Raw genomic sequence first — 18,834 nt, 5'->3', positions numbered from 1 at the left:
AACACAACTTTTGGAAAGGAAAAGGATAAGTATTACTACAGAGTAGAAAGTAAACGTGAACACAGCTTTACCAGTTTATACCTGTTTTGTCAGTGCTTCTATATGAAAGGATTTTATTGTTAGAAAAGAGCATTATTATTTTCATTGTCAATTTTCTCATAATGCCACGAAAATTGATAGACCCATATGCAGCTGTAGAGAACAACAAGGGAGGATACAATGATCTCCATCAGAGCCTTGAAAGATATTAGCTAACCCTTAATTATTGTCTACTTCAGGAATTTGGGAGTCTTTTTGGTGGTGGTAGCTATGATATTTGAAACAGAAAGGCTGTCAGGATTGCATTCCTGTTTTGGTAGGGAAACTTTTCCAAAGCAGAATTGTTTTTCAACCCTTCCCACAGGTATAGTATTTACCTGTTTATTTATGTATTTACTAGATAACTAGTATCACATTAAATTTTACCTTTCAAACTCCATCTCCTTGATCTAAATGTCCCCAGTGTTCAGTATTTTGAGAAAATGACAGAAATTACTAGATACCAAGTTTTACTGGCACAACACGAGTAATGAAATTTTTGAATCACTTGTATTTCACTATACTGCTCTAAAGTGAAAACAATTACAAACACAATGATGAAAAATAATATCCAGCAGATGCTCTTCATACCCTTCCTTGCCAAGACACCACCATCTCCTTTTTTTAAAGAATGGATTTTTTTGTGGGGAACACAATGAAGAAAATGCTTATAATTTAAACATTATGCCACAAGCTACCTGGATCAGTCTTTCATTTATTACAAGTTTGTACCAGGCTTAGTACAATAGGCTCCTCTTCTTGGCACGATCTAAGTGTAGGTACTAAACATAATAATAATCTCCTGGCCGGTATTTGGTCTTATAAGCATCCTTCCTTATACCTGCAAATTCTGCCTACCTTTTCTTTAACTAGCATTGTTATTAAATAGGTATGTGTATGCGTATGTGGAGAAAGAAAAACAGTCTGTGGGCTCCATTGACATACACGCTGCAAATATATGCATGATGTGATAGTCAATAATTCAAATAAATGACTTTCTTTATAACTATTTCAATAGTCATATAATTTAAAAGACACATTATAGCTTGTAGGTATACAAACAATAAATAGCCTTGGGTTAAGAATACTTGGCAACCTAAGTATAATAAGATGCGGACAACTAACACACCTGCCCAGTCATTAACAGGTTATACTTAACTTTACAGACCACAGAAGGAGTTTTGAGGAGGAGCTTCAACAAAGATTGGGCACAGTAAGAGAAAGTGCACTAATCACTGTAATAGCAATTGGGAGATCAAAACCGATACTGCCAGTAGAGCAAACACAAAATTCAACTTTGTGGTAAAATCTCTCTCTTGGAAGGGAAAGGAGAAGGCAAGTTGTAAAGCTTTTAAAAGAAAGACTAGAAGTTTGTATTTGAGAAGATGAGTAAATAGACTTCAAAAAGCAAGTGATGTAGGGAGAGTGATAAGCCAAGATGATATTAACACCAGTAATAAAGTGAAGCAAAGCTGCAAGTATTAAAGTCAGACAGGCAGATGAGATCATAACAGTCACAGTGTTGAGACAAGCAGGCCTTCAATCTGATTTACGGCTACATGGACAAACAGGAACTGTCAGACCTCAGAGCTGCATACAGCAAGAAAAGCACATCAGGAAAGAAAAGAAAACCCAGGAATTGTTTCTGACATGATTATATTCAGATGACCACTGAAGACCAAGAAAATTTTCTGAGATAGGTAGAGTTTAACTGGAGTGGGGGAAGACCACTAAAAAAAAAAAGTAGTGATGCCTTCATAAAGATTATGCTTATGGCTACATTATCTGAAGTAAGGTGTGGAGGAGGATGCAAAGGCTGAGGATGGATTCCTTAGAGATCTAAGCACACACCTACATAAAGAAAGAGGAGGAGGGGGAGAGGAAGACCCACTCAGTGAGAAACAGAGTCTGAAAAGAGAGAGAATCAACAAGGACAAAATGACAAATGTCTAAGAACAACAACATTTAGTGAAGACATAGCATGACAGAGAGATGACAGATGGAGTGGAGGAGAATAAAGGACTAGCCTGGAATTCCTCCAGGAAGAAGTCAAGTGGAACATTAGTGAGATAAATTTCAGTGCAAAAGATAGAAACCAGAAGCAAGCAGTTCTAGAAAGGCATTAGAAGACAAGAAATGAAGACAATCGTACAAAGCATACTAAGGGGGTGGAGAGATGAAGGAGGTCTAGGGATAGGACCTGGTGAATAGAAACTTCTGAAGTTGAGGGTTCTTTTGTGGTGGTTTTTTTTTAATATGAAGAGACTCAGGCATATTTGTTGTGTATGGGAAGGAATTCAAGGAGATAAACAGAAATGGAAAAAAAGAACAGCAGAAGGTCAGAAGGTGGATAGGGACAGGAATAGGTTCGTTGGAACAGGTTCAAGGACTACAAAACAAAATCTTAATGTCTGTTTCAGTAAACAAGGAGGAAGCTTGAGTTTTGACCTTGGTTAGTTAGTTTTAAGAAGTTCACATGGAGAGAGGGGGGAATAGATAAACTGAATGGAGGGCTATATGATTAATAAAAAATACAAAACAGGCAAAACTGCAAGCAATGATACTCGTAACAGATGACAAAAATCCCAGAAATTAAGAAATACAGAAAGTCAGCAGAACCAAAAGATTTTCACCAGAGACAGTCAGCAGTATCTCTGAAGCATGGCAGATGGCATTAGGAACTGAGAAAGTGCATACTGGGAGTCAGCCAGGACCATGAATTGTCAGAAGGGTTTGGAAGTGTATGAGAAGAACAAAAAAATAGAGCCTAAAGGGAACTGATAAGCTGACAGAGGAAAGGAAAGTACAGAGGAATAAAGGAAGTAAGAGCAGAAAAGAAGTCATCAAAATCAACAAAACAGAGGTTTTACGAAGTCCCATTCTTGAAGAGAGAGAGAGAATAAAAATGTTGAAAAAGTTCAAATAGTTATCACAGAAAAGGAACTCAGAGAACACAGTGCGTAGAGAAGACCAACTCAAGTGTGTAGCTGATTTGGCACATGGGATACAATTCAAATGAGAAACAACAGCACCAGGGCAGCTACAGAGTTGGATGGTTATCCATATGGAAACTGAAGGGTGAGAAATTACAAATGGAAGAAAGTTGCAAGTCAAAGTAACACAGAGAGATGGGAATAGGTAGAGTTGTGTGCATGCAGACCATAAAAACATTAGAAAGTCTGGCAGAAGGAAATTTGGTTATTAAAAGAAAAAAAGATAAAGAGCTAGAAACAGGCAGAGCTTAAGAACAAGAGCACAGAAGTACCAACTACTTTGACCCAAATTCAGAGTGGATGTTGTTGGAGGCAACAGTCTCCATAGAAAGGACCATAGATGAGGCAGTGTTAATAAACAAGGGAACAAAATTCTGTGGGCTGGAGGGAACAGCAGGACGTAAAAAGACAACCTCCAGGTTCTTTGAGACCAGTAACATTCCAGAAACATCAGGAAAATAAAAGGAAGACCAGATAATGGAGGAGATGAGGAGTTTGCACCTGAAGGAAAAAAGGAAGTGACAGGAATGACACAGAGAGGAGGCTGAACCGGAGGCAGATGTAATTTAAGGGAAGAAGGAAAGCACAGGGAATATCAGAAGAAGTGTAATCTGGACATGGGTTGATATAAGAGCATGAAAAGCATCACAAGCCACAGAGATAAACAAGCACCAATAAAGCAATCAAAAATAACAAGAGAAAGGAAACAGTACCATCCTGATAATTGCTCTTTCATGTATCCTGAAACTTCTGTTACCCGAAGCTGTTACATATACTCTCTCTGACATACATTAGTTGTTTTAACAAATTACATGGTGATTTAAAATGCTAGTTGATAGGGATGATTTGCTATGACATAGTTATACTAGGAAAAGATTTAATCCACTGAAGCTTATACTGCACGCCAAGTCCATATAAGCAGTACTGGTCGAGGCATTTTGTACTTGTACACTCTGTAACTATATTAGAAGTTCATGCCAACATATGCTAATAAATCTTTTGTAATGTAGAACTGGACTAATCTGAGCCCTATTCTCCCAGGAATTTTAATCATATTTATGGATCGTTTGCCAGAATAGCATACTGATTGCTTAATTTTTCTCCAGATATAGTACACAAGAGAGTAAATAACATCACTGACTAAGTGTTTTTCTGCATCCTTAGATGTACAGATGTCTGGGTTCTTGTGGAGAGAGTGTTTGGGGTTTTTTTTTTAACAAGCTTCTTTTGTTATTTTAAGCCTACTTACTCTGTTCCAAGCCCAACATCACAGCTAATATGTCTGACACTTAACTTTACTCCATGCAACACTACAGGCTTGGGGAAGAGTGGCTGGAAAACTGCCCAGAGGAAAAGGACCTGGGGGTGCTGGCTGACAGCTGGCTGAACATGAGCCGGCAGTGTGCCCAGGTGGCCAAGAAGGCCAACAGCATCCTGGCCTATATCAGAAATAGCGTGGCCAGCAGGACCAGGGAGGTGATTGTGCCCCTGTACTGGGCACTGGTGACGCTGCACCTCGAATACTGTGTTCAGTTTTGGGCCCCTCACTACAAGAAGGACATGGAGGTGCTGGAGCATGTCCAGAGAAGGGCAACGAAGCTGGTGAAGGGTCTGGAGAACAAGTCTTATGAGGAGCGGCTGAGGGAACTGGGACTGTTTAGTCTGGAGAAGAGGAGGCTGAGGGGAGACCTCATCGTGCTCTACAACTACCTGAAGGGAGGTTGTAGTGAGGTGGGAGCTGGTCTCTTCTCCCAAGTAACTAGCGATAGGACGAGAGGAAATGGCCTCAAGTTGCACCAAGGGAGGTTTAGATTGGACATTAGGAAAAATTTCTTTACTGAAAGAGTGGTCAGGCCTTGGAACAGGCTGCCCAGGGAAGTGGTTGAGTCACCATCCCTGGAAGTATTTAAAAGACGTGTAGATGAGGCACTTAGGGACATGGTTTAGTGGACATGGTGTGTTGGGTTGACGGTTGGACTCGATGATCTTAGAGGTCTTTTCCAACCTTAATGATTCTATGATTCTATGATTGTTTTCAAGTAGAAGATTTCTGAAGGCAAAGGACTGTAAACAGAATGAGGCCAGCTAATGTATTTTAAACCATATCTGTCCCAGGAAGTTACACAGGGCTTTTGGTCCCCAAATAAGGGTGCAGTCAGGTCCACTATATATGAACCACAGATTTCAGCTAACACATTAAAGCTCGAGGAGTTGATCTGCCTGAGAAGGGGGAGAGGGGGAGAAAGAAAAAAAAAGTTAATTGAAATTCACTCCTTCCCTGTCACTCTGATATGCTATTAAAGTCACAAATATGCACACTTAAAAAACAAAGGGGCACCAACACTTAGAAAAGGATTAAGAGTTATGGGTAATAATTTTATTTTCTTTGAAACATTCATGCTCTAGTATAATTTCATCTCCTAATGTAACCATGGCAGAATTCAAAACTTGAGGAAGCAGTTTTGTAATCCATCAGGATTACAAATCCATTTGCAAGTGGTAGAATTCTCAGTAGACTGGATCATGACGAATAAAGATGTTACTCCCCAAAAGGTATGTGAAATCCTACATTAACTTGCACCTTGCACAACTCCTGTGTAGTCAATGGGAACACAGCAGGATGGGAGCTAGATAAGATTCCAGATAATTTTTATTTTAAACTATAGCATTGCCACGGGCTGCAACAGAACACTTTAAAAAGTGCATATCACAAGAGCTTTCCTCTGCTTAGAAAGAGAATGAGCATATTTTAAACTGGGACAGAGCGTAGAAAAAGTCAACAAGAGACTAGAAGCAATAATAGGAAGTCAGAAGAACAGAACTGAAATCTCCCTTGAACTTTTGCCTATCCCTCAAACAAAAAAGGCCCAAAGCTTTTATAAGACCACTAAAGACTGAAACTGTGTCTCCCTGTACAGCTTACATTTAAACTGAAGACTTTTTCATAGAGCGAAAAAAGAAGAGAGAACTAGAAAAAGCCAATGTCCCCACTTCTCCCTTTAGCAGTGGATCTGACCTGCACAGGGCAGTCAGGAAGCCTGCCCATTCACCTCACAATCACTGGAACAGCCAGTTTAGCTTAACTAGCACTCTGTCTATGCCCATTTATTATTCATCTGCTAAAAAATAATAAGGGGCAGTGGAATTAACAAGTGACATATTTCTTATCTTTTACTTACTAATTAAATGTCTCCTTTTCAATAGCATAAAGTCAATAAATCCTGTGCACAGTTCCATTAATAGATACTATTATTCCCTTGAAAGTTTTATTCATGATTATTCTCATTCTTGTTCGTTTTTCATCACTCTGAATCACAAAAGTAATGCTCGTGCCAAAGAATGATAAAAGATTAGCAAAGGTGTGATTACTTTTTTAATCTGTCCATGAAAAAATGGAAACTCTATGTGACATTATTATCTCATATTTGTCTGTCTTGTGTTTTAAACACTTTCTAAGTGTTCCTGCTTCCTCAGTTTTCTTGTTACTGTTATGCTGCATTACATTTCTGTGGAGATCCAGCCAGCCTAGAAGTAAAGAGGTATTAAATTTGCATATCCTTCCAAAAGAATTACTCTCAAGATATTTTAGTCAACAAAACTCAGTTTATAAGCCCAAATTTCACAGGTGAGACACTGAATGTGGTGTGTAACATCCTTACTTGAAATCACTTCTGGTATCTTTGAGCTGGATTACTTGAATTCACCTCTAGTACCTTTGAACTGAAAGACCACACAAATGATGTGAACTCCTAAAAAGATTTCCAAACAGTGTTTGTAAACAATCAACCAATAAGCCGGTGGCTGGTAATAGGCAGATTTAGAGAAACTATTATAAAGAATAAAATTACAGGGCACATGAGTAAGTATGATATACTGGAAAACAATTGATCCTGTGGAATCATGCCTCACAAACCTTCGGTAATTCCTTGAAGGAGTAAAGAATAAAAGAAATTGGTTAATAAAGTCTGCTTTGACTGCCAAAAGGTTTTGAGCATGAGTCTTCACCAAAGGCAACTGAAAGAACTTAAGCAGCAATGGGGTAAGAAGAAAGGTCTTTACTGGGCTAAGAAATGATAAAATGTAGAAAACAGAAGCCATAGGGAAATTGTAATTTCTTTTGGTGGAGGGAGGTCACCAATGCAGAAGTCATCACTGGAATTCTGGTGAGATCTGCACTGGTACAGATGTATAGACGATTTTGGACATGCAGCAAGATGACAAAGTTTGCTAATGACAGATAATTTCCTAATCAGATTCATAAAGATAAAGCCTGAATATGAAGAGCTGCAGAAGGCCCTTAGTACACTACGTGTGTTAAGGATGATGAAATGTTGGATGGAATTCAGTGGGAAAGTTGTAAACTGATGCACAAGAGGGAAAAACAATCCTAGTTTCACATATATAGTGAAACTTTCCAATCACCACCACTTAGCAGTGGGGTCTTGGGAGTTTTGGTTAAAAATTCCCTGAAAATGTTGTATCAAAGTTCAGTAGCTGTGGGGAAAAAGGCAAACAGAACACTAAGAATTAGAAAATGCACAGGGACCAAAACAAGGATATCCTTATACCCACTGTATACATCTTAAGTTTACCTGCAGCTTGAATATCAAGTGTAATTGGTTCCTACTGGCCAAAAAGGATATAGCTGAGATGGAAAAGATTCAGAGGTAGAGAACAAGAATATCCACTATATGAGGCAGATGTATTAGAAGTCTATAAAAACATGATGGGTATTCAGAGGCTGAATAGCGAAATTACTGTTCACTGTCTCTCCCAACATAGTACTGAGGATGGTGGTATTACATGAAGACAGCTGGAGCCAGGTTCAACACAAACAAAAAGACATAGTTCTTCACACAGCATATTGGCAAGCTATGGAACTCCGGTGGATACTAAATGTTTACTTGAGTTCAACCAATCTATCAAAGGTACCAAATCTAAAACCACCATTTCTGAAACAGAAAGTCCTGGAGCCAGGAACTGTGAGGTTCTCAGAGAGTACCCAGGGGATCTATCATTGTACACCTGCCCCCCTATCACACATTTCCCTAGACTTTTGAGCAGTATCAGAGACAAGATACTGAGCTAGTATCTTTAGTCTGGCCCAGCACAATCATTTTTATATTCCTATGTTACAGGGAAAGACATGGCAAGTGAGGTATCTGAAGGAGATCTGCAGTGCCATGCTGAGATTGATCAAGAGGTCCTCTGACAAGAGACTAGGAAGTTATAAATACACGTAAGCTCAAACTGAGCAGAACTGCACTAGAAACCTGATGAAGCAAAGAAAACCCTGCCTTCATTAACACAGACAATCTCCCAAAGTGAGGGTTACTGAGCATGGGGTGCTTGTAACTCCCTGCTGTTTTCTGAGAAAAGCAGTGTTGTTTCATAATTGTCTGCTATGTCAGCGTACATCACTATGCCTATCCCAAATAGGTAAACTGAAAATCAAGAGAGGAAGATATATGGTCATGAACGTGCTGGGAAGGCAAGAGCATCTATTATGGGAACAGCATCAGCTCCAGGGCTTAAGCAATTTACTTTATAGGATCCCTGCTGCCCAGTTCTGTATAGAAGCAGGTGCCAAAAGTGTCCAAAGCCAAAAAGCCTGAATCTTTGCTATGACTGAATAAACAGCATCAGAGATTCTTCAGTTCACCTGAAGATATTTTATGCTGTGCTTAAAAGATAAAGGTGCTATTCTTTATATTCCTATCTTAAATTAGAGATTACAGGTGTGTACAGTGTAGCCAAGCAAAGACAGGAAAATTAAAAGGAAATTAAACTAGAAATTGATAATGACATTTTTATGGACATAAAAAGAGGCCCACGAGGGAAATAAAGTCTAAGCGATTACCAGGGAAATTTGTTTATAGCTGATGATACAGACATTGCTAAAAATGTAAATTTAATCCCCGTCTCAGCAATTGCAAAGGATACTAAAAAGGAAATAATTTAACACTTTTTACCTGTTGAAGCAGGCAAGAAAAGGACCCAGAGCATGTCTCTGATCTGTGTTGAGGTTGCTGCTACTGTAGACGTTCAGGCCACAAGGCAGTGCTAGTAACTACTTTTGACAGCACAGATTACATCTCTCATTGACGTCCACAGCAAATATGTATCTTTACATTAGAAGTTAGATGGCTGAGAAATTTCAGCACATCTGCACCCTACAAATTAGAAAACCACTCAGGAAAGAGGAGGAGGAGGAGAGCAGAAGGCAGACTGGGCCATAACCAAGCCCAGTGAGTCACTGCAAGACGCTCACTAGCAGCAATGAGGAATTCACCCATGACTACATGCAGAAGGACTGGTGACAGTACACCAAGATCTAGCAGAGGGGACAAGGCGACGAGGCAACCAAGTTGAAAGAGGTCATCACCTCCTTCCAGAACACAAAAAGAAGCTTTTCATTTTCATATGTTTCACATTTCATATGTTAGGTAAACTTTACTGGCAATATCCAGCCACCTCCATTAAATCCTGTACCCTGGTGATCTAGAAAGTTGTATTTTTGACATGTATTAGCACAACTACCACAACTGATATTCTAAAGATAAGATCCAGTCACAGTTACCAGACACTGAGCTTCATCCTGAGTAGCACTCACAGAACTAGGCCTACACTTGCCATGCGGAATCTAAGCACTCAGGAATAATCTTCAGCAGAATATACAATGCTGTAAGAAATCACTATATTACTGTCATTGTTACAAAACTATCATTTTTATTTTCCGTATGTATTAGATTTTTCTAATGATCATTCACTGTACTCCATTAAAAATGTTACATGGCAGTCGACATTGAGGTAACACCAACCAAGCTCCACTTTCTTATATACTAAGAGTTGCCTAAATTTAAATTTTAAGTTGTGATATGCACAACCGCTGTTTAAGACACACCTACACGCGTGAAGTCTAAATTTTATGTTCACCAAAATTTACTCCTGGAACAGGACTAGAAAAGTTAGATGAACAATGGGAGAAGAAAAGGGGAAACAGAAGTCTGATTTTTTTTTCCAAGTTTAAAGTATTTCGGATAACCTTAGCAGGAAAATAGAAAATAAACACTTAAATACCTTTCAGAATGGAACTAGAGTGTGACATCAGCTGGTATAACTGACCTGCATGGCTAACTCTCAGACAGAAACCCCCTAAAGCATAGTTAACCCCCTCACCTAATAAGCCTGACATCAGGTCTCCACCATGCCAATTCCTATCTCCAAACAGACTCCACAGCTGAATGGAATTGCTCAGCTGCAGCTTCCCTTACTAATGCAAGGACAAGGTATTTCTCTGCTGTTTCTCTTGCACAATTCAGGCATAAAAGTGACACTGCTTTTCCTGGAAAATTTTAATCGCAGGATTGGGACATAAAACCGATATTGCTTTTGTTAGAATAGTTTTAATTGCATTAAATGCGGATGCAAACCATATGGGTATGATTTCTTGCACATATTTTAATGACTCTATGTGCCTGCATAAAATCTTTAATACAGATAATTTAAACAAGTGAACTCATTATGTTATCAGGAGAGAAAAGGATGAATCCTGAATCACTGAAGGCTCCTATATACATTTTTGTTTTATTTAAGCAGCCTGGGGGAAAAGGGGGAAGCTATTATAAAAACAAGCAAATTTTTACAATACCTCAATGCTCCCTCCTGTCACTTAATGCCCGTTTCATATTTTCATTCAATGCACCAAGCTGAATATTTTTTATCAGTTGATAGTTGCTGCATCAGTTGAGAACATTTGAGAGCTCTATGCAAGCTCTGAGTTTCCACTAGAAATTAACAAATAATTTTTTGCGAGTTGACTAAAAATATAACTTATGAATCCCTGGAGTTCATGTTCCCCACACTTTACCCTTTTTTTTTAATTAGTGATATCATACTAGATTATATCTTTTTATTCAGTTACTTTAAAATTTGCTTAGCTCAAAATATTAAAGTTTAACCTTTCCCTTTAGGAGTTATTCTCTGCTTATATCAATTGGCATTGGGGGACATAGATTCCATATAAGACATTCCGAAACAACAGGAGGTTTCATCACTAAAACAACTGCTATGACGTAAGCAAAGCTATTTCCAAAGCTTTTCTTCTCCATAAGGTTACCAACCGACATTACTATTTATAATTTTCAGTGCATTCAGTCCCCATTTTTCAACGATTCCTGTCCAAAGTTTCCCATATTTGATTGACTAGTTAAGAGAGAATCTGAATTTCCTTCCCAGACAATGTGATTCTGCCCCTCTACTCAGCCCTGTTGAGACATAACTGGAGCACTCAGTCCAGTTCTGGGCTCCCTTCTTAAAAGGGAGAGACATGGACATACTGGTGCCCAGTAAAGGGCCACAAAGGTCACAGAAGGAGAGGCTGAGAGCGCTGGGACTGTTTCAGCCTGGAGAAGAGAAGGCTCAGAGGGGTCTTATCGGAGCATACAACTACCTGATTGGGGAGAAGTAGCGAAGGCTTAGCCAGACTCTTCTCAGCGGTGCCCAGTGACAGGGCAAGAGGAAATGGGCACAAATTAAAATATGAGCAGTATCACTTAAGCATAAGAAAAAACTTGATCCCCTTAATAAAATGGGAATAGCAGTATTTTCCCACCTTATCATCAGTCACATCGTGTAATCTCTTACTGGTATATATGTTTTTTAAATGATTCAGGAAAGTGATGGTCTCCCTTTTAGGGTCACACTGAAATCAGTATGGCACAATGGAAAGCATTATGTAGCTTACTCTATAGTTTATGTTGATTTCACTAATTAAGCAAGCTATTGGAATTTACCAGAATTATGGATCAGCTCTACTCATACTTAGCTTATACTGAAAGAAATTTTCGTGAGACCAAAGACCCTGATCACAGTAGTGTAACAGCATTCATGTTAATGTTTTTTTATTAATAACTTCTATTGAAAAGTTAAGTAAGGCAAAATAAATATGGTCTTGCAATGAAACAAGAAACAATATGAACAAGGCATAGAATCATAGAATAGTTTGGGTTGGAAGGGACCTTTAAAGGTCATCTAGTCCAACGCCCCTGCCATGGGCAGGGACATCTTCAACTAGATCAGGTTGCTCAGAGCCCCGTCCAACCTGACTTTGAATGTTTCCAGGGATGGGGTATCTACCCCTTCTCTGGGAAACCTGTGCCAGTGTTTCACCACCCTCATTGTAAAAAATTTCTTCCTTGTATCTAGTCTAAATCTACCCTCTTTTAATTTAAAACCATTATCCATTGTCCTGCTGCAACAGGCCCTGCTAAAAAGTTTGTCCCCGTTTTTCTTATAAGGCCCCTTTAAGTACTGAAAGGCTGCAATAAGGTCTCCCCTAAGCCTTCTCTTCTCCAGGCTGAATAACCCCAACTCTCTCAGCCTTTCTTCATAGGAGAGGCGTTCCAGCCCCCTGGTCATTTTCGTGGCCCTCCTCTGGACCCGCTCCAACAGGTCCATGTCTGTCTTGTGCTGAGGGCTCCAGAGCTGGACGCAGTACTCCAGGTGGGGTCTCAGCAGAGCAGAGTAGAGGGGCAGAGTCACCTCCCTCGACCTGCTGGCCACTCTTCTTTTGATGCAGCCCAGGATAGGGTTGGCCTTCTGCGCTGCATCATACTGCATCATATTATTTATGAGGCTCATTACGTGAGAGAGAGGAGGGGGGGGGGGGGGGAGAGAGAGAGAGAACAAAGCACAGTTGGGATTGCTTCTTTGCTCCAAAATGCCATCCTCTTTTACTGCATTAATAAGGCCACCTTCCCTACTACTCCCTCTTGGGTGGTCCCACCTCTACAGGAACTGGTGGGGACTAACTATGACTCTATTTTAAATTTTTTTAACAGATTACTGTGGCATTATTGTTGTGTTTTATTCACATTTTCATATTGCATCCCTGCAAAACTCCTTCAAATAGTCTTTATTCAGAATGATCATGTGGTGATATTCTTGGAACACTAGTCATTTAGTTATACATTTTGTGACCCTGCAGTTAGCTATTACGTATTTATACTATGTTACTTCATGTTTTAGACCTTTCTGACATGCTTATACTAAACCTTCCCTAATTCAAGTCATTAGGCCCAACGACTTGGTATATGAATTAAAGTACTAAACGAGGAGAATCTGACCAGAGAATAGGATCATCTCTTGGGAGGGAGACTAATGTAGGACAAAAGGACTTGAATTACTTCAACTCACTCTGAAAGTACTTTTTGCTTTTAGTGTTGTTTTGCCATTTGCGAATGTTTGGCCATGATCTCCTATTTGTCCTAGTGTTGCCATTTCCTTCAAAACTGGCACTATAACGTACAAAAAAAGTCAGTAGTGTGGAATCAGAATGGCAATCAGTCATAAGTAAAAGCACTCCACAACTGAGTACGTGCAGGAGAGTGAGCATTCATGTTTAGAATTGGTAAATGACACAAATATTGGGCTTCTTGCCCAACTTGCTAGTTAACACTGTTCCTGAAACATCCATACAGAGCTTTGTTTCTTTGTAAGATCTTTATCATCAAGTTCTGTGAATAGAAATGTGTATTTGTTATGCACAGTCAAGGGGAAAGAATTCTTTAGTTAAAGATATCCGTCTTTACGCAGCATTCTTCAAATACTGACAGTTGCAATCAACTTGGTTTGAAGAGGGATGGTATAGTTTTAAAGGCGGCATAAAAAAAAACTTCTTGTTAAGTTGATACTAACACGCTGCCACTGGATTCAATTACTCCAAATTTGTGCAATATGTCCAAATATCAGCAAGTATATTTTAAACCTTTCTTTTTTGGGCGGTGGCGGAGGGGAGGGTTAAACAAGCAAAATAGTTTGTAGTTTTAAGTTTTCAGATCACTTCAGTCCGATTCCCTGCTCTCATGTGTGTATCTACATTGCTGCAATTCCTTCTCTTACAAAAGAACTTCACCTCCTTAATACACTCCTTAGCGGTATTATTCTCTAGTCCCTCCAAATGAAGAAGGGCCTATAATGGGACTATGTCCTCTGAGTGAAAAAACATATTCAAACTCACTTGCAACAGTTAGTAATACCATTGTTCTAAAATCTCACGACTTAAACATACACTTCCACAAGCAAGCATTCTTCACCAATTTATTTTCCTCTGCAGATACAGTTTCTATCCTAAACAGGCCACAATGGATGTCTGTTGCACTATTTGGAGATTATTATCACTGTTACATTTCAAAAACATCCACAGAACGCACTTTGCAGAATTAATATAAATGATGAAACAGAGTCCATGATAAGTACATGGCATATTGCTATAGCTTCCAGTTACGCAAAATTCCCTGGAGATCTAATTATTTTAAATGAGCAAAGGAGACTTCAGGAACAACTTCAAAATACAGGTAAGTCAAGATTTTAAATTATATTTGAATAAGGAAAACAAAGAAGCTGGGGGGAGGGCTGGTCCTATTAAAAAGTCCATAAATACCCTGCAAAGCACCAAAATACCATGAAACCAATACTTTCAGGAATTTCATTCCAACGCCAAGAAGCAGAATGTACTCATTGTGACTAATACTTCAAAATACTGAAAATAAATTCTAACAGATTAAAAAGATCTTGTAGCAAGTGAAAGGTATAGTTAAATCATTCCAAACCTAATCAAGCTTAAGAGCGGGGCAGTCCTCCCCCATTATTAATAAGAATGTAATCTGGATAAGTAGACTGGGAAACTATAAATTATGGCCAGTAAAAGTAATACAACATTTTTTACAAATATGTTTTTAATTAAAAATGAAAAGACAGCCATTTTTACTGAAGCAATTTGCTGCACATTCTTAAGTTTGGTCTTCTGTGGTCTCCCACACACATAGGTTTCCAACAAAATGTTATTAAATGGGGGTGAAACCGGAATACAGTTCTAAATGCAAAATCAAATCCATGTTTTACATGTTTACATTCCTAGATGGAAATATGAAAATATTTTTAAATCTTGATCACTTAATCCTGTGCTTTGGGGTCAGGAAATACCACTCACCCCTGTCAATCTGCAGTCCAGTTATATGTGAAAACTGTTGTTTCACAAGGGTAAAGCAAGTGACAGAAAAATTGCACACTACTTTCAGGCTTCAGCTGAGCTTTTAAAACACATGGCCAAACACGTTGCCATGGAAATGTTCTGCAAATACATCTAGAATTTCTTAAGATGGAGCTGAATATCATTTTTAAAAATAAACTTCTACAATTTCGAATATAATTGCTCTATGATGTACTCAAGGGAAACAATGGCTATTATCTAGCATTTATAACACCTAAAGTGATAACAGTATCTCCAATTACATTTTGTGCTCCATACATGAAATTAGGCCACTTTCTTCCTATGTAAAATAGCCATATACTTGTTTTCTTTTATGTAGTCTGACTTTCCTATCCATCACCACAATACATTAGCAGATACAAAAGTATCAGCCTTGCAATAAAGTTGGCAACAGTTAAAAACAAAAAGGATGAGACATGCTTCAGTAAAATGAATTTGGTTTTAAACAACATTCTGAATATTTAAGTTATTAATCTTCTCTTTTACAACCCATTAGTATTAGTATGTGTCACTGAGTGTAATAATTAAAAAAGGGGAGAGTTATCTTGCCAAACTTTCACTATTATGTTCAGTGAGCTATTTTTAAAACTGATTTGAAATGAAGCAAAAAAAAAAAAGAAAATCTACTACTGCAAAATGAAGCAAGATCTGTGCCTGCAGAATAGCTCAGTCCTGTTACACAATGTGATACGTCGTTTTAAATAACCTGCCACTGTAGGTAAGCAGTTGCTTTATACTGCATTTCATATGACAAACACACACATTCACACAATAGCTTTGTGTGCCATGTAAAGATAAAGCAAAATAAAACTGCAATACAATCTTGTCATTTTACTTTACAGCAAAGGTATAACCTTTTACCTTGAATTAGTTAAAAGAAATCATATTCACAATAAAAACAGGTTGAAAATACATATGGAATAATCTTACATTGTTCAAATAGAAATTAACAACACGTTAGATTTCCAAGATATACATTGCTCTGCTTATGTAAACAGTCTACCCTGTAAATCCTGTAGCAAATCCAGCATGAAGCAATTACACAGACAAAGAGATTGTAAATGACCTAAAACTGTAAAACAAACCCTTGTGTTAGAAATATTAGTATAAACTATGAGGTCATACCTGATGACTTAGAGACTGTAATGTCTCACCGGTTCCAAGCTGCATGACCTTTCTATTTCCAGAGACCCCCAAAAATTGCATTTCCTGTCTTACAAAAGTACATCACAGACCCATCTATCTTTCAAAATCTTCTGGGCTACTGAATAAAGCATTAACAGCCATTCTGTCCATCAGTAAGTGCTGGAGTCATTACCCTCAAGGTATCAGATCTTAAATATAGTTTCCTCCATGCGATTACAGACATCCAGTAGTCAAGGAGGCTGACACAGCTATATCACTGATGCTGCTAATGCCATCTGAAAACAGTAAGCTTACTGCTTAAAGCAATCCTGCATCATCCAAACAGAACAAGCCACATCCTTCAACTCCTCACTTGCGTTTTTTATAAAACCTAGCGCTGCCATGACAGATTTTGTTTTCATCTGTGGTCAGCTAAAGAAGAAATTAGATATTATGCAACCAGCTTTGCATTAACAAAAGAAAAACGGCAGATGAAGTGACATATCGAGGTTATGAAATTTTGCTTGCATGACCACTCCTCAACAAGCACTATCACCATTCAGAAGCAGCATCATAACCTGATTCAAAGGAAAATTACCAGAAAGAAATTATAAACAATTCATAAGCAGCAAGGCATTTAAATACCCCTGTGGTACTGAAATAGCTATTTTATGCAGCCTTATGAATCCTAGTTGCTATTAAATTAAAAACATTGCTTGCCTAAGTATTTTTAGTGTTTATTTTCAATAAATTGCATGATCACTGCATTGTTTCCATTACTCCCTGCTAGCAGCCAGAAAACAGCATGCCTTGAAAATGTGCCAGTATTATGACAGCAAAAATGTGTTTTGGTATCAAACAACACAATCATGCATGGGTTTTTTCTGATATGAGAGACCTTTCAAGCTAACAAATGTACAGTATCCTCCTTAGTAATTTGTAAATTATTAAGACTACAAAGTAATAACCAGACTTTTTATCAAAATACATACTTGATGCAAGTTAAATTGATTATTATAAATCATTATTTATATTTATTTTGCTATCATTATGGCAACAAACTTACGCAAACAAAAAAATCACTTCACAGAACCAAAACAAAACAGTGCCACCAACAAACTGGAAAAAGTTATCATTTAATAATTCCTCTGAATTCTAGACCCACAGAAAAATTACTCATGTTCACACTGTGAGAAAGTCCTATTGAGGCACTCAGTCCATATCCTTAAACACACAGGAACATCCCCTCAACACATATTGAAATATATTGCTACCGGTCAAATTTTACAGACAAATAAAACTTGGAGGAAAAAATCTTCCCTAATTTAACTACAGCTTGCATGTTATTCAAATTAATTTGGATGTCCTTCTTTACTTTGAAATATAAGCAAAAGCTGAAACTAGAAGTAAATGGTTCTAAATTAATTCACCCAGATTCTATTCGGCTGGTCACGAGCGGTGTTCCCCAGGGCTCAGTTTTGGGGCCGGTCTTGCTCAACGTCTTTATCAATGATCTGGATGAGGGGATCGAGTGCTCCCTCAGTAAGTTTGCAGGAGACACTAAGCTGGCCGGGAGTGTTGATCTGCTCAAGGGTAGGAAGGCTCTGCAGAGGGACCTGGACAGGCTGGATCGATGGGCTGAGGCCAACTGTATGAGGTTCAACAAGGCCAAGTGCTGGGTCCTGCACTTCGGCCACAACAACCCCAGGCAACGCTACAGGCTTGGGGAAGAGTGGCTGGAAAACTGCCCAGAGGAAAAGGACCTGGGGGTGCTGATTGACAGCTGGCTGAACATGAGCCGGCAGTGTGCCCAGGTGGCCAAGACAGCCAACAGCATCCTGGCCTGTATCAGAAATAGTGTGGCCAGCAGGACCAGGGAGGTGATCGTCCCCCTGTACTGGGCACTGGTGAGACCGCACCTCAGTTTTGGGCCCCCCACTACAAGAAGGACATTGAAGTACTGGAGCGCATCTAGAGAAGGGCAATGAAGCTGGTGAAGGGTCTGGAGCACAAGTCTTATGAGGAGCGGCTGAGGGAACTGGGACTGTTTAGCCTGGAGAAGAGGAGGCTGAGGGGAGACCTTATCACGCTCTACAACTACCTGAAAGGAGGTTGTAGTGAGGTGGGTGTTGGTCTCTTCTCCCAAGCAACAGGTGATAGGACGAGAGGAAATGGCCTCAAGTTGCACCAAGGGAGGTTTAGATTGGATATTAGGAAAAATTTCTTCACCAAAAGTGTTGTCAAGCATTGGAACAGGCTGCCCAGGGAAGTGGTTGAGTCACCATCCCTGAAGGTATTTAAAAGACGTGTAGATGTGGTGCTTAGGGACATGGTTTAGTGGTGGACTTGGCAGTGCTAGGTTAACGGTTGGACTTGATGATCTTAAAGGTCTTTTCCAACCTAAATGATTTTATGATTCTAATTCTGCTAGTTTAACATTATTATTATACAGTTGTTGTAATTGCTCTTTTGAGTAACTCAGTCAAGTTTGGCTTATAGTCATTCACATTATGGTGCTGATAATAGCAAACTGGTCTCATCCCACATATTTCCCTTTAGAGAGAGAAACTGCTCTCAATTTTTAAT

The 18,834-nt window shown here is 38.9% G+C and overlaps 1 protein-coding gene across 2 annotated transcripts in view; it reads right to left on the bottom strand.

The window, feature by feature from the left end:
* Positions 1-16,545, bottom strand: part of SLC4A10 (solute carrier family 4 member 10) — a 126,902-nt gene extending 110,357 nt beyond the window's left edge. The window contains exon 1 of one of the 2 annotated variants that reach the window (XM_075153090.1): positions 16,249-16,545. In XM_075153090.1, coding sequence (XP_075009191.1) covers positions 16,249-16,329 — 81 coding nt within the window. In that variant the 5' untranslated portion in view covers positions 16,330-16,545. The remainder of the gene's footprint in view (positions 1-16,248) is intronic. The other variant, XM_075153091.1, reaches the window with a different exon arrangement.
* Between the last annotated feature and the right edge of the window lie 2,289 nt (positions 16,546-18,834).

The sequence above is a fragment of the Calonectris borealis genome, chromosome 6, assembly GCF_964195595.1.
Source record: "Calonectris borealis chromosome 6, bCalBor7.hap1.2, whole genome shotgun sequence".
Lineage (NCBI taxonomy): Eukaryota > Metazoa > Chordata > Aves > Procellariiformes > Procellariidae > Calonectris > Calonectris borealis.
The sequence above is the reverse complement of the archived record's forward strand: the minus strand, read 5'-3'. Positions and strand labels throughout refer to the sequence as shown.